Raw genomic sequence first — 15,486 nt, forward strand, 5'->3', positions numbered from 1 at the left:
ACTTGGATGGACCACAGACCACAACTCTGCCTGAGGAACCTTTTTTTTTTCAGGAATGAGGCAGACAGGAACCAGGCAGCCACTGCTGATGACTATCAACAGACACCAAAGCACTTTTATCTTGATTTTCAGCCTTCATCCTGCAGCACTACAACTCTGAATAGGGAACAGATTGGAGACAATCAAACTAGAGTTCTGCACCAGCCGAAAAACTGAGACCGAACCCTGCCCGAAACTATGCCTGACCCTACATGCCGTACACACTGCTTGTTGAACACACGGGGACACGCAGCAAGGCTCCTCCTCCTCAGTTGAATACAGTGTCGGCACTAGAACAATGTTTTTATTGATGTTAAGTAAAACACAAAATTCAGGCAGCAGGTGACAATTCAGAATATAATGGAATATAATGAAGTAAGGCTCTCAGGCATTCTGTATTGCTTAACCTGCCGTGACCAGAAAGATCACGGTGCACACACGCCTCTGTGGCGTCTCCTCTCCTCATTCCTCTGTGTGTTTGTTCGAGTGTAGACGTAGGCTACTTCAGAGTTTGCGGGCCCTCTTCCCCTAAACATCTGCGTTTTGAGGCTGATGGAGCCGCGTTACAAACCTCCATCAACGCCTGGCTGTAAGCTTGTACGGAATGCAGCTCTGGAGGATTCCGCTCAGCCGGTCCGACCCCCCTGTGGGTTTCATCGGAAAGCAATACAGTTTATCATATTTAACCAGTACTTATTATCATATAATTAAGTTACCGGTGCATTTGCTCATATGCAGTCAAGACAGCGGAGGCAGAGGGTCAACTAGCCAAGGACTGCATCTGCTCGCGCAATTTAACTTTGCGCACGAGCAGATCTGTTTCCTCAGCAGAAAAATGGCTCGCTTCTCCAATTTGACAAATCAATGAGCCAATGTGCAGGTGCACCTGGCTTTCAAAGGGAATGGGAGATGACAGTGATTTTTTGAATTCCTGTTACGACACAAAACACACCTATGATTAATTAGGAGACTAAATTCATTGCTCTTTGCTCCTTGTGCCTTACTTTGAGCCCAGATTATGCGTCGTTTAACCAGCAAAAGTGGAGTTGGACGCCCCTAAATGCATTTAGGCCATGCACTTTAGACCATGCACTACCGATTGTTTTAATAGGGCCCTTAGGGTTCAGGTTGGTACAGAAGCAGAACTCTAGATCAAACCCATTCCCGAAGAAAACTAACCTCTTTGTTATCAAAGAAACAATTCGTCATCACATTTTACTCCTGAAAGCTTTATAAACCTGTCAAAGTCATCACAGTGAGCCCGGTTCCTGTCAGTCCCAGGTCGCCTATACGTGTTTAGGAAACCTGCATCCAGTCACCCCGTGGACAGAAGCGGAGAGCTTCTCGGCATCAAGTAGTGGAGGACAAACACTCCTCTGCTACCCGTGAACTGCAGAGATGGTTTTTAAATGGTTGATTTCACAAACAGGGTTTCCGAGGCTTTAAAGGGGAGAAAGGTGAACCGGGCTTGCCAGGCCTGGACGGGCTGGATGCCCCTTGCGCTGTGGTATGGTGCTCTTTCTTTCCCTTCATTCACCCCAGCATGCCTCGAGCTATCACTAACCACACCCTTGACTACGGCCACTTAGATATTGCACTGTAAATTCATAAAAACATACACGTTTGCATGGACGTTTAATTGTAGTTGCCTCGCCTCATAATAAGCCAGAACTTTGCCAACTGACCTGCTGTAAAACTGAACAAGCCTTTCCCTCTGAAAACAAATACTCATTAATTAATTTAACGCAACCTTTCCTACTAAACTACTAAAACTTTCTACGTTAACTTCACATGCAGATTTATGACTGTGACTAATATCACCAATTACATAACCACAAATAATCTTAAATTTAAAGCCTTGAAATTGGTGTTAAACTATACCAGAGCCTTCCTTCCTAATCCCTTGTTTCTTACACCATCTCTTGCATGGAGCACCAATTGTTTTCCTATTCAAGGCATCAGAATACCACAGGTGGTGAAAAGCGATACGGAACTAGATGAATTTACTTGGTCAACGTGAGGCAGATTCCTGGTCTGGTATTGGCATGGAAAGCATCATTGCAGCACGTTTTTTTATTTGCTGTGTAGACATTTAGCCTAGCAAAGCTCGCCTGCAAGTATAGTTTCTCACTCTCTCAAAAGACTTACTAAATATAGTAAGACAACCCGTTGCCATGGTTTCTGCATTTGTTTCCACTGTTGTCCGCCTGATTTGGGGGACGAGTTCGTAGAATTAAATTTCGACATTGCTCGGAAGATGATGCTAAATGCAAGTTCCAGGTATTATCGGGAGTTGCTGGCACTGCTGTGATGCATCATCGCATCACAAACAGTTGTTCACAGGTTGTGGGAGTTTCAGGGGGTGGGGGCAGCGAGTCATGTCATCTTTTAAACACTCCCCCTAATCTGCTTATTGGTCCAACATGCATCTTGTTATGTACAGTCAATTCTCAGGACATTTCCAAATGCATAGAACTGAGTTAGCAAATGGATTCTAGGTGGTTAGATTTTATATTGGAAGGTATCTCGATCATGGTTTTATATGTCTGATAATGGAGAAAGGGATCGACAATATAGGTCTCTTTAATTTGTGAATTTCATCTTCACAGGTAAGGCTATGTGTTACACAAAATATAACTGAAATGATGTTGTAAAATATCGGTAGTCTCTATTGCAGAAAACTGTCAGCCTGTTACTGACACTAGTGTCTCATAAAATGACATTTGAAGGCACCATTTATCTTTAGTGACCAGGAGAAACATGTTAAAGGTCCCATATTATGCTCATTGTCAGGTTCATACTTGCATTTTGTGTTTCTACGAGAACATGTTTACATGCTGAAATGTTAAAAAAAAAACTTTACTTTCCTCAGAATGTCTGCCTGAATACGCCTGTATTTAGCTCATTTCAACGGAATTGCAATAGAATTACGTTGCTAGGCAACAGTTTGGGTCCATGTTTACTTCCTGTCAGCTGATGTTATTTACATACACTGCAACAGGAAATAAACTGGGACACATTTAGAATGTTTACTTTTAAAACCGTGTAATGGTCTAAATATTGTATATTTGTGACATCACAAATGGATTGAAAACCTGACGGCTTGTTTCAAACGCACAATTTCTGAATACGGGCTGTGCATATTTCTCCGTATATTGAGTGTTTCAATACTTTCACAGTATTTATATAGTGCTTAAACCTGCTTTATACTATAACAGACATGACAATCTAAATTTTTACAAAATGGGACCTTTAAAAGTGATTTTTCCGTCTAATATATTTTTCACAGGAACTATAAACCCTCAGCTAGCACTGGGATAACATTGCCATCCTCCTGCTGTGTGCCACAAAGCAGCACCGTTGTGTCATGAAGCAATCTCTCTCGCCAAATTTACTGAAAAAACCAACAATGTAAAGATCTCTAAATATAGAGACTGCCAATGTTTCTGGTTATGGTCTCATTTGTTAATTGTATCTATACTCAAAATTATGAATTCTTAGTTTAAAATCAGAGAGATGTGAAGTTGGCTGATCCGCTGGTTCTGGAAGTAATTTTAACCACTACAAAGGTTTCTTTTGATCCTTCATGTTCATAACATAGAAACTGAGTACTCTCCCATCAGATAATTTGATAAATCTGTGAAATTAAGTTTTTATTCTGTCAATTTGTTGTGGCAAATGGCAGTAAATATACTACAATAAACATGACATTGGCTCAAATTAGAGCTGTAGCACTGGGCCATAATCGCCAAATTCATCCTAAATTGACCCAAATACTGAAAGTGAACTGATTTATACTGATGAATGTGTTATGTCTTTTCTAAAAATTGTTATTACACGGCTTTGTTGAATTGCTAGGTATAACAGACCGTTGTATCCAGTAGCAGAGCATGCTATACCGTGTTAATTTTAAAACTGTTAAAACTATTACGAAAAATATATCTTGATTGAAAACAAAACTAAAACTAAATTCAAAGCAACCATTGGAAATGACAACTATGGCGAAATGTGACGATAGACACCGTCCAGCAGACAAATGAACAAAAGAACTAATTACTGTTTTAATGCAAAGTCTTATTCAACAACCTGCACGCATCTGTGGGATCACAAACTGTAGCTGCTGATAAAACATCCCTCGTTCAGAGGATGATTGAGCTGCTTGACCTGTTGCTCTAGTGTTGATGAGAAGCACCTTGCATTCAGTAATATTATCTGTCAAATATGTTACATGATAATGTTACCAGTTCTTGTAAGAAACATTTTTATGGACTAAATTCAATCAACAACACGAAAATTAATACTTTATAATATTATGACTTTATTCTCTCCTATACTACGACTTTTTTCTCTCAAACTTCTGAATTTATTCTCGTAATATTATAACTTTATTCTCAAAATCTCCGATTTGTTTTTGGGCCCTAATACTCCGTCGTACCATTGTACCATAGACCTAAAACAATTATAAATAAAAATGAAAATGTAAAACAAAAAACAGTTATTCATTTTCCACTGGAGAGGGGCTAAAGAGCACCTGGTTGCAGATCCCTGCACTAGCACATAACTGGGACATACAGTATATTTCATCTTGGAAAATTCTGACTTGGGCACAAACCTATGATGCATACAGAAATACAACAGGACTTTTACTTCCAGAACCCTCGAAAAAAATAAAAAATAATAATATATATCAATATATATATGTATATATATATTGATATATATACAATATATTAATAATTGTAAGCTGCTTTTGTATGCGTTGTTGCTTCAGGCATGATAATATTGTTCATCTCTGCAGAGTACATTGTTTTTCACATCACGTCTTGTTTTCCTTTGTCCAGGGAGACGATGGCTTACCTGTACCAGGATGTTGGAATAAAGTAAGTTGGAGTAGTTTGACGCTGTGATTTTGTTTGCTAACTTCACCATGAACATTGTTTGAACTAACGTGTGATATGTTGCCTTTTGTTTTCTCCTTGCAGTGACGATAACTTTGGAATGGCTTTGTGTGATTGTACATAGGATATTTATTTTTTTACCTTTTTCCCTATTCTGTTATACGTGGAAAAAAAATTAAATCCTAAAAAATATATGGCAACATTTTTGTACAGATTTTTTATTTTAATACGTATGACAGTGTTTATGTATTGGATTTTTTTTATACGTATGCGTCATTTTAATATCGGATTGGATAAGTAAAAATAAGAATGTGTCAACATATGCATGATATTTGTGCATAATGTGAAGTGGATAATGCTTATTAACTTATTGTATTATCTTGTTTTGTTGTAATAGACCATGCTGCACTGAATTGTGGGGCTGGAAAGGATTATGTGTTAGCATTTGGGAAGTCTTAGTTGAACTCTCCTCTTTGTGATGAAGTGTTAAAAAGCAAACATGGACAAGCACTGCGTATACACCTGTTTCGATTTTTACTAAATGTTCACACAGCGACAGAAATTTATTAAAAGTGTGCACTTTGAAGTTTTGGTCATGTGCTCATATTGTACTGATGAACATGCAGACTTAAAGGATCAGATTTAGGGCTGTCACCAGAATAATAGATTTCCGTGTCCCATTAATGGTAGTATCTGAGGATGGCAATATTGGTCCATCAGTCCATCGAAGCACTTTGGTCCAGAGCACGATATCTCCATAAATAATGGCCAGACGACACGAAGTTTGGAACAGATCCTGTAGAAACGTCATAGCTGTTCATTTTTTTAAGTAATAAAAACTGATGATGTAAACCTGCTTATAATAAAAATGCTTACCACGTGACATAGTTTTTGTTGTATCATACATAATACATTGAATAATTATACTGTCAGGTTAATACTTCAAATGAAGTGTGAAAAGAAATATAAAGCTTTGTACTTTCCTTTCCACTTCCAATCAGAATATTATGTGAAAAGGTAAAGGCCTTTATATTTTTTCTTCTTTCTTTCCTCTTTTTTTTTTTTTACTGCCTTTTGTAGTTTTCAGGGCTTCATATGTTACACTATGATTTCTATGGCAATTTCTTTAAATGAAAAATGTAATAACATAGATTACATACTCCAATGAATTAAAATGATTAAGTGCATTTAAAATATTTCATGGATAAATATATAAGTATTTCCATATATGCTAGAGCAGCTAGATAATTTGGCCAGGCTGATATATTTGCAGATATTAGCTTCTTGTAGATGTATCGGTATCTGTGTAGCTGCTCTTTTAGCTTTATGTTGAAAATATCAACACCGATATATTATTAGCGCAAGTCCCAAATATTGATAAATACAGACTGTATTGGCAAAAGTCCAGTATCAGTCAGGCAATAGTTTTAGTTTCAGTTCTTGACAGCAGGGTCTCCCGCTTTGGCAATGTTGGTGGGGGGATGTTAAGCCAGTGAGGGATGATGTCCTGGTTCTGCACTAGGAACTCTAACTAGTTGGTGTAAAGGGGTCTAGATGAGTTGGCACAGTGAGGAAACACTATTACACATTACTTATTACATTATACGCATCAAATGATTACATTATGCGCTCAACATATTTTAAAATTGTGGACAGGTTTACTGTTTATTACATTAAATGCAATTGTTACATTGTCATTTTCCACAAATACCCAAAGATCATCAAGTCAAAATTTCCCCTTGGGTTAACTCCAAAAAATGATGCCAAGCGGACTGCCAAGAAATTTGCCTCAGATAAACACGATCCCCAGAGGATGAACCCTTTCCATTTCGGATACTCCATGCAAGGTCCTCTTGTGCCACCTTCAGGACAAACTTAAACTGTAAATCTTTCATGAAAAAATATACGTGACGACTGTTCAATCTAACTACAATTGAGGTCGCTAGGGGCTGCTAGTCTAGTTATGCTACACAAGTAATGCACGTTTTTTTTTTTTTTTAATTGTAATCGTGGTTTTTGCGATGATATTGTACTAAAACTTCCAACAGGCTTTAGATCCAAACCACACAGGCTGCTCTCATACACCGTTTGTAGCTATACCTACGAAAAGTAAATGCACTGTAATTCGTATATATCCCACAAAATCTATTCGTATGTAATCCACATTATTGCGAACAAGGAAGTATAAATAGCGGCGAACGAGGGCTGCGTAGGGAGGAGGTCGGGGTTGATGGGTGGGTCAAAAAACACCAAACTTTGGCCTGGAAACCGCTGTTCATGTCCAAACCAGAACTCAATGTTGATTTATTTGTCAAGCAACTTCCATACTTTAGTTACGCCACTTCCTGCATTATTTAAACCCAAACATTGATCTTTTCCTTAACTTAACTAAGTAGGTTTTGTTACGTAACTTCCGTACATAAGTTACACCACCCGTAACTACGATCCTTCCTAAACCTAAAAGTGTTTTTCTTGCCTAAACCTAACAAAGTTGTCTCCTGTGAGGACAGAATATTAATTTGAAAAGACCGGAGTGGAAATTGACGCTGTACGTTCGTAGGAAAACACATGAAAAATGAGGAATAACTTTTCGTAAAAGATATCATACGAACCGTTGCGTGAGAATACTTTGAACCGAACCATGCCAAGCGGTGTGTTAATCGATCATTAGGGCACAGCCTTAAATCCAGTCTTTGAGATCTGATTTGGAATAAAGTGTGTCTCCCGGAGGAGGGTGTCAACCAAGATCTCTTAATCATTTAAAAGCTTTAAAGTTCACGCATGAATGATCCTGACACGTAAATGTTTAGTTGTACAGAGGGAAAGCAACAGCTTCTGGTTTCAGTTTATTGTAAATAGTTCTGCCAAGTTTGATAGGTTTATGATTGTCAGGCTCTGTGTATTAGCTGTAGTGTTTGTCGATTGTTTGTTTGTGTGTTCTAATCTGAGGCGCCGTATACAGCCCATATTGTTGGATGGAAATATTGCTGCTCACCCTTAAGGCATGCTGCTGTCACTTCGTCTCATCCATTTATGAAGAAAGCTGCAACCTGCTTGGAGAATGAAGATCTTTTTTCTTTTTTTTATTATTATTAAGAACTATAGAACATTTTATGCAGTAGCTGTGCTCATTAAGCTAACCTCATTAACTCTACCTAAGTGTTGAAGAAATGGATGGACTGACCGGAGTGGAGCTTGATCCATTAATAAGCTGTTGCTTTGTTTGTGTTTTGGTCGTCTGCCTGGATTTGATGTTGCCATGAGACATTGTTGTTGGATCCTTGCCAGCAATAAAATATGCATAGTGTCCTGTTGCTGCACAGTACCTCACATTTACCCCCGCCTTAGTCAAAGCTGGCCTTCTTGTTGCTGTCATATTGATCATAAATACTTACGTCCAGATATGTTCTGAAATGTTCAAAATGACAATCAAAATTAAAAACACATTTCTGAGGATTTTTGTTTTTTTTCTCAAACTATGCTTTAAATCTACTCATGTATGGAGGCTAGAGAGTGCCACTAGATCAATTACTGTCCTTTTCTGTACAAAACTGCATTTGAGAAAACAAATTTAAACGCAATCATTCCAGATTACAGGATTGTTGCTCTGTTATTAGCTTAGTTGCAGTTATAGGACGGGTTTAAACCTTTATTGTTTGGAAAATAAAATGCACGGTCTCTTCAACTGCTCCTGGGGTTTAGTCTAAACCAGCTGCTGTGTCCCGTAAAAATCACATGAATGTCATTAGAGATTATTGTATCTGAGGTTTAAGTTAAACCTACTACAGACCTAGCTTAACTGAGGGTTTAATGTCAGTGTCTGGGTTGCTCCAACAAGGCTTCATTTAAGATTGATTCTAATCAGAGTTTAGCAAAACTAGGTTTAAAATGAGTAAATCCAGATTTAAAATTAAGCAGAGTTTAGTTTAAGGACAGATGCCCCTAAAAGTTTAATAACAGACTATTTTCGCAGCAGACATTATGACTTTGACTGGAAGGAAACAACGTTCAGTGTCATTTTCACAGTACAAATGTAGTACAGTAGTTTTGAGCCAAACCACTCTATGTACACCTGATCCAGTCTATACAGAGGTTTGGTCACTTATACCAGTTTGATGATTGTCTCCAAAGAATACTAACCCTCTTTGTGTGTGCCTCAAAGCATGGATTGAGTAATTTGGTTTCATCTTTTTAATGATGTTCAAGACAATATTTGTGGTTGAAGACGATCACCGGGACCAAAAGCTAAAAGGAAAGATCCCTCAACATACACTTCTAGAAACAGCCGTCATGATGTCCAGTGCAAACCAGAGTTCTGTTTTTTGGTGGTAGTTTTCATTCTGGGAATGACGTGACATCACATCGACAATCTTTATCCAGCACAGCTAAAAAATACAGACCAGATATGTCACATAAAAATGCAATATGACCATGTAGGCATCGAAAGCTCGAGTTTAATGTATGTAATACAGCAAGAACTGGTCAGGGTGGCAGGCAGGCTGCTCCATGGGAGCGTAAGGTGTCATTTATTACATTCTGAACTAGAATGTTGGACCCAGAAACCCAGAAGCTGTTAAGTGATCTGATAGTATGGTACGTGTCCACCGGGGCGTTTTTTATCGCGAGGGCACGCGCCGCTTCCCAGCATTGGACGCTTGGTGGGCTGCCACTAGACACAACACACTCGGCACCTGATTGGACGAACGCTTTCCCTCCGTGGGCTGCTGCTCTCAGCTTTCAAACCGGAAACAATATGGAGGCTTGTTTTGAAACGTTTTTCTCATATTTCACGAAAATAGTTCACCGAAATGTGTTGCTGAAACATTTGAGGCAAGAAATAATCCATGCAGTTGCTGAATCTGTCTTTATTTTGGATCGACAACGTTTATGTTAAAAGTAACTCGGGGGTTTCGAGAGGCACGTCGGACGCCCGTGATTTGCATAAAGTAGACTAACCCTCAACTTTATGCAAATGAGGGCCGGCCGTCGTGACGCTCCGTCTCTCGAGTCGAGCCGCCACACTACCAGAACGCATTGCATGGCTATTTACATAGACAATTAATGGGAAGCATGGAAAGGACGGATCCTGTGGACACCTACCATTACGCCTACTTACACCTACCTCAATACTACTCGGACTACAAACGGAAACCAGAACACTTCAAAACCTAAAATCTTGTCCAGACAACAAGGGACCAAGGCCACACTGCACTCGGGCTCTTTGAGGGTCAAGAGCTTCCTAATATCACAAGGTAACATCAAAATAGTTCCAAAAAAATCTTCAAAGCAGACAATGGAGTGCAGGTGGTTCTAGGTTTTGCCACCAGGGCGATGCAAAAGTAAAAGTAAAACAGGAAGTAAAGCTCAAATAACTCTGGAAATGGACTGGACACCAAAGACTAATGATAAATAACCTTTTTATGCATTACATAATAACCCTAACCCTAACCCTAACCCTTTCTTAAGTGATTAAACTGTATTCACACGTATGTTTAAAGGGTCAACATCCTTTCCAACTGGCTAAGAAGTAGGGCTGATGGAGACCGTCTCCATGACGCCACAGAAAAAGGAAAACTTGAAGACATTTGGAGATATCTTTGAGTTTTTAACCCAATCCTGGAGTTGGCATTTCAACGTTTTTCCAGGAGGCTGGACACAGTGCCAGTAAAGTCGGAGGCTCCGCAGTGGTGAGCACATTAACTTCAATAAGACTGGAAAGTAGAGACGTTACACCATCCTTTAGTTTAGTTACTGAAGGCTCTCTGGACGGGCCAACCATCACAGCCACAGGGAGATAATGTACCTACTGATGTGTTTCTCTGACTGCATACACTTTGATCTATTTAACTCCTATAGTGAAAGTGAGGCATGGACACTTTAGCACATGCTATTTGTTGTGTTTGACGTGACATCAATACTGTAACTGTGATAAAGAATTCAGAGCAGCTCACAGAACAGATATAGATGCCATGTGTTTCCAAGAAAAAACAAAGGGAGACCCTTTTGATGATTCCTTCTTGATATATTATCCGACTCACTGCCTTTAACAAAAAAAAACAAAAAAACCTTTACATGCAGCTGTGGCATTTTGTTTGAATGATTGTGCTGTATAGGAAATACTTTGAAACCAGCATCATGCAGCATGCCTGGTCACATATATGGTATTATTCTGTTTTTTTGTATTAAGGTGTTAAAGGACACCATGATTAAATGCTGTAATTGTAAGTATTGTACTATATACGACTAAGGATTGTATGTATAAAGTCAGTCTTTGTAAATAGATTGCATTGATGAAATATGATTTTACGTACAGAATAAGCGTCAAAAATCTCAAAGGGCAGTATTCATATGCTGATTATGTAGAGATGATTGATAATTGTGGAGAAAAATGTGGAAGAAAATATTTTAACGATTCTCACATTGGCATGCCCCACATATCCAGTCTATATGACATGCAATTAGATATATTGCATGCAAATACTGTATTTTTTTTAACTAAAAAAATATTTTAAAAAATATATTTATTGTTTTACTGAATATAAATTGATATTTAGTGGAAAAAAAACAAAAAAAAAACAACAACAAACAAACAAAAAAACGCCACAGTCGGAATATTTAACTGCTGTAACTGTGCATGCAAATCATTTTAAAAAAGGAACCTCGGTCAGTGTGTCACACTTTCCTGTTTCATTGGAAATCAAATGTACAGAAGCATTCCTTGTGTCATATTGACAGCTGCCTTGTAAACATACCTGGGTCATCACGGTGTTTCATTTATATTTTTCTTGATGCCAGTTTTCCAGTTTTTGAGTTCAGTAGTTTGAATTTGAAAGAAATGGAATGTAGTTTCATTGTTTAAAAAAAACAAAAAACTACTACAATGTACCTACTGTTCATTTTAAAAGTTGGTTTAATGAAAATATCTTTATTATTGCAATTATTGAATCAATTTTACTTTGAAAAAGAAACCTTTCAATAGCAAAAGTAGATTGAGTTCAAAGCATTGCAACTTCAGAAAGCACAAACAAAAAGAAACAACAAAAGAAAATAGCATCACCTATTTATTGTTTTATTCAATATGACTGTTTTGTTGATTTAATTGTGTTTTGTCTATTGAGTTAGATTGTCTATCTGTTTTGTCTGTTTACTTGTACGTTTTCTTCTTCTCTCTGCCACCATACAAAGGGATCATAACCACATTTCACAACTGATAAGATCTGATTTCCTGTCAGGCAATGTAGCATTTACCAAATAATTTATTTCAAAGAAATACACCCCTCCATTCCCATCCCTTCATCTTCAGAACATCAAAAGAGCACGGAGAGGAAAGTTTGGGTTGTTGTTGGGCATTGTAACAAAATTCATCTTTAACAATTTGTATCTGAAAGTGTCTATGTATGTAGTTCCTGTTTTAAACTTCACATTTATATTTTGCACAAATATGGAACTAACAGTTTTCTTTGTTTAAAGAAAGCAAGTTGTTCATTTGCTTTATTATTGACTTGGTTTGCTATGTCCTATATAGCATATATAAAGTTGTGTTCTGTATGTAATACGTTGCAAACAAAGCAGGACATCACTACATTTGTGTGCATGAATTTGTGTTACAGAATATAAGTTTTATGTAAGTATATAAGAATATAAGTTTTCAATTAACCATCTGCAACAGGTCGTGAACCAGAAAATGTGTTTTTAGCTGCACTAAATTCAAACAAAGGCATATTTGATTCAAATGTACTTTTTGGTTTTGTATCAAAGCTGATGTGCCAGATGTGTTAATGCCAGTCTGTGTATTATCTGTGAGTAATATTATTTACTTCCCATTGATGAGTTCTTCAGAAATGCCATAATGCACTCATATATATATACATGTATGTATATATATATATACATACATATATATATATATCCTGCCCCAGTGTCCGCCACAAACAGAAAAAATAACGTCAAAATTCTCTAAAGAAAAATCTCCACCTGCGTCCTTCTAACTGGTGAATGTACTACTCACCTGACAGGCATTAAGAATAACTATACAGAGATCTGGCTAGGTGGCCATTACTTTCTATTTTGGATCCCCTCAGAGTGCATTATTGTGGATATACCATCGCCTGGATTTGTATTTACAGCAGCAGTTGCACTGTCTTTTATTTAGGTCACACTGTTTGTATTTAAATTTGGAACGTAAAGTAGAATTTCTGTAAGTAGAAAAGTGTTCATAAACACAGTTAACTTGCTTTATTTTCATCAAAGTATAAATCTTGATGTATAATTTGTTTGAAATTCTGTACTAAAGAGGGCATTATACAGAATTTGCATGCTATTGTTTTTTCAACTTTCTTTTCCTATATTGATGATGGAATATAGATATACTGTACATTTGATGATTTCTTGCACATTCAAAAGAAATCTGCCAACCGAATGACCTTTTCTGCAGATTTCTGTGCTATACCACGACATTGATTTGAGATGTATAAGTTTGTTTTCCAAGATTCAATGTAACTTCCAACCGCAGTATTCACTGTAATCCACATGCTGAGTTGCTGTTAGTTTTAGTGCAGTCAGAACTGATTGTTTATATGAGGTAATGATATTGTTTTTGTTTTCCAAAATAATTTTATTTTTACTTTTTATAATCCAAACAATGGCAGCTGTCGTCACTGATTGCCAAACAGATTCACTGTTCAGTAGAAGTCATCTTTTTAAGCAATTTGTCACTGACTCCGAATAAAGAAAGCTATTTTCAATGGATTCCGTTTTGGTGTGTTTGTGTGCATACATGTCTTTTGTTGTTGGATTTAAATGTATAATTTTTTTTTTTACTATTACAACTGCAGTGAAGCATCTCTTTTCTTACCTCTGACACAATCCTATTGCCAGAAAAGAATATCAGTATTTTACAATTCTGAAAAACCCTGGTTAAGTGACAACATTTTTTCACATCCAGAAAACTTCGCTTTTTACAATATGTACGCACGGCTAGAGGCATTTTCCAGGATTTAAAAAGATCTGCCTAGAATTTACTATTGCTCTCTTATGCCCTGTTTACACCTGGTATTAACATGGGACTTGGGTGATCCGATCACAAGTGGACAGCTCTAAGTATGTCAGTGGCATTAGAATGCATCTCCCCATGTGTCTCGAGTGACCACTTCCCCGCTCTATACAGTATGCAAATAAACACGTGCATCTGACTGCGTCTATTCCTTGCCGTGTTCCAGGCAAACCAAATCACCAAAGATGTTTGATGCACTCATAAGTATACAACGATCAGCCATAACATTAGGGCAGCATGGGCACCCTGACCGGTCTGCAGATACGCAGCCCCATACGCAATAAACTGCGATGCACTGTGTGTTCTGACACCTTTCTATCGGAACCAGCATTCACTTTTTCAGCAGTTTGAGCTCCAGTAGCTCTTCTATTGGATCGGACAACACGGGCCAGCCTTCGCTCCCCACGTGCATCAATGAGCCTCGGGTCTAACCATGTCACCGATTCACTGGTTCTCCTTCTTTGGACCACTTTTGGTAGGTCCTGACCACTGCAGACCGGGAACATCCCACAAGAGCTGCAGTTCAGGAGATGCTCTGACCCAGTCGTCTAGCCAGCACCATTTGGCCTTTATCAAAGTCACTCACATCCTTACGCTGGCCCATTTTTTCTGCTTCCAACACAAAGTTCAAAGTTCAGAATATTCACTTGCTGTCTAATATATCCCCCCCACTGCCAGGTACCATTGTAACGAGATAATCAATGCTATTCACTTCACCTGTCAGTGGACTTCATCAGAACTGGACCACGGAGCAATGCAAGAAGGTGGACTGGTCTGATGATGAATCACGTTTTCTTTCACATCATGTGGATGGCAACGAGTTGGAGGTGTTGACTCGGCCTCCAAATTCTCCAGATCTCAATCCAATGGAGCATCTGTGGGATGTGCTGGACAAACAAATCCGATCCACGGAGGTACCCACCTCGCAACTTACAGGACTTAAAGGATCTATATATGAGAGAGAGAGAGAGAGAGAGAGAGAGATGTGTACACCCAACATTTATCATTTATCCTATGACTCTACTACTACTACTTCCAAATATTACTATTATATAATTGCTCTCTCCCTCTTTCCCTCTCGCTCTCTCAACATGTCAAACACCACAAGGCCACCAGGGGTTGCCAGACACTTCCACTTCATCAGCAGATCCACTTCTTGGTGACACAGTTGGAAATGGTAAAAGCGCCTCACAGCATACATTAGATGAGTGTCATTGTGCTTGTGGACAGCGACCAAATAAGACACAATTGAATTGTAGAGGGAGCATGAAACAATGATCATATCGTCTGCGTTTCAGAACATTAGGATTATCATTCTCAACACATTCCTCGGCCACTCGGTGAGTAAATAATGGAAATTGTTCTCTTTCTTGATAAATAGACTGTATAGAAACTGGGAGAATCTAAAGGGTGCATGATGCAAAACCTGATTTGAGACTTGCTTAAGCATAATTGACAGTGTTGTAAGTTTTTAACACTTGCATAAATAATATTTGT

The 15,486-nt window shown here is 38.2% G+C and overlaps 1 protein-coding gene across 1 annotated transcript in view; it reads left to right on the forward strand.

Annotated features, from left to right (window-relative positions):
* The window catches only part of col13a1 (collagen, type XIII, alpha 1), a 143,679-nt gene extending 129,994 nt beyond the window's left edge, over nt 1-13,685 (forward strand). The window contains exons 37-38 of the mRNA XM_037783364.1: nt 4,881-4,919; nt 10,436-13,685. Of these exons, the coding sequence (XP_037639292.1) occupies nt 4,881-4,919; nt 10,436-10,468 (72 nt within the window). The 3' untranslated portion in view covers nt 10,469-13,685. The remainder of the gene's footprint in view (nt 1-4,880; nt 4,920-10,435) is intronic.
* The last annotated feature ends 1,801 nt before the right edge of the window (nt 13,686-15,486 follow it).

Source organism: Sebastes umbrosus, chromosome 10 (genome assembly GCF_015220745.1).
Source record: "Sebastes umbrosus isolate fSebUmb1 chromosome 10, fSebUmb1.pri, whole genome shotgun sequence".
Lineage (NCBI taxonomy): Eukaryota > Metazoa > Chordata > Actinopteri > Perciformes > Sebastidae > Sebastes > Sebastes umbrosus.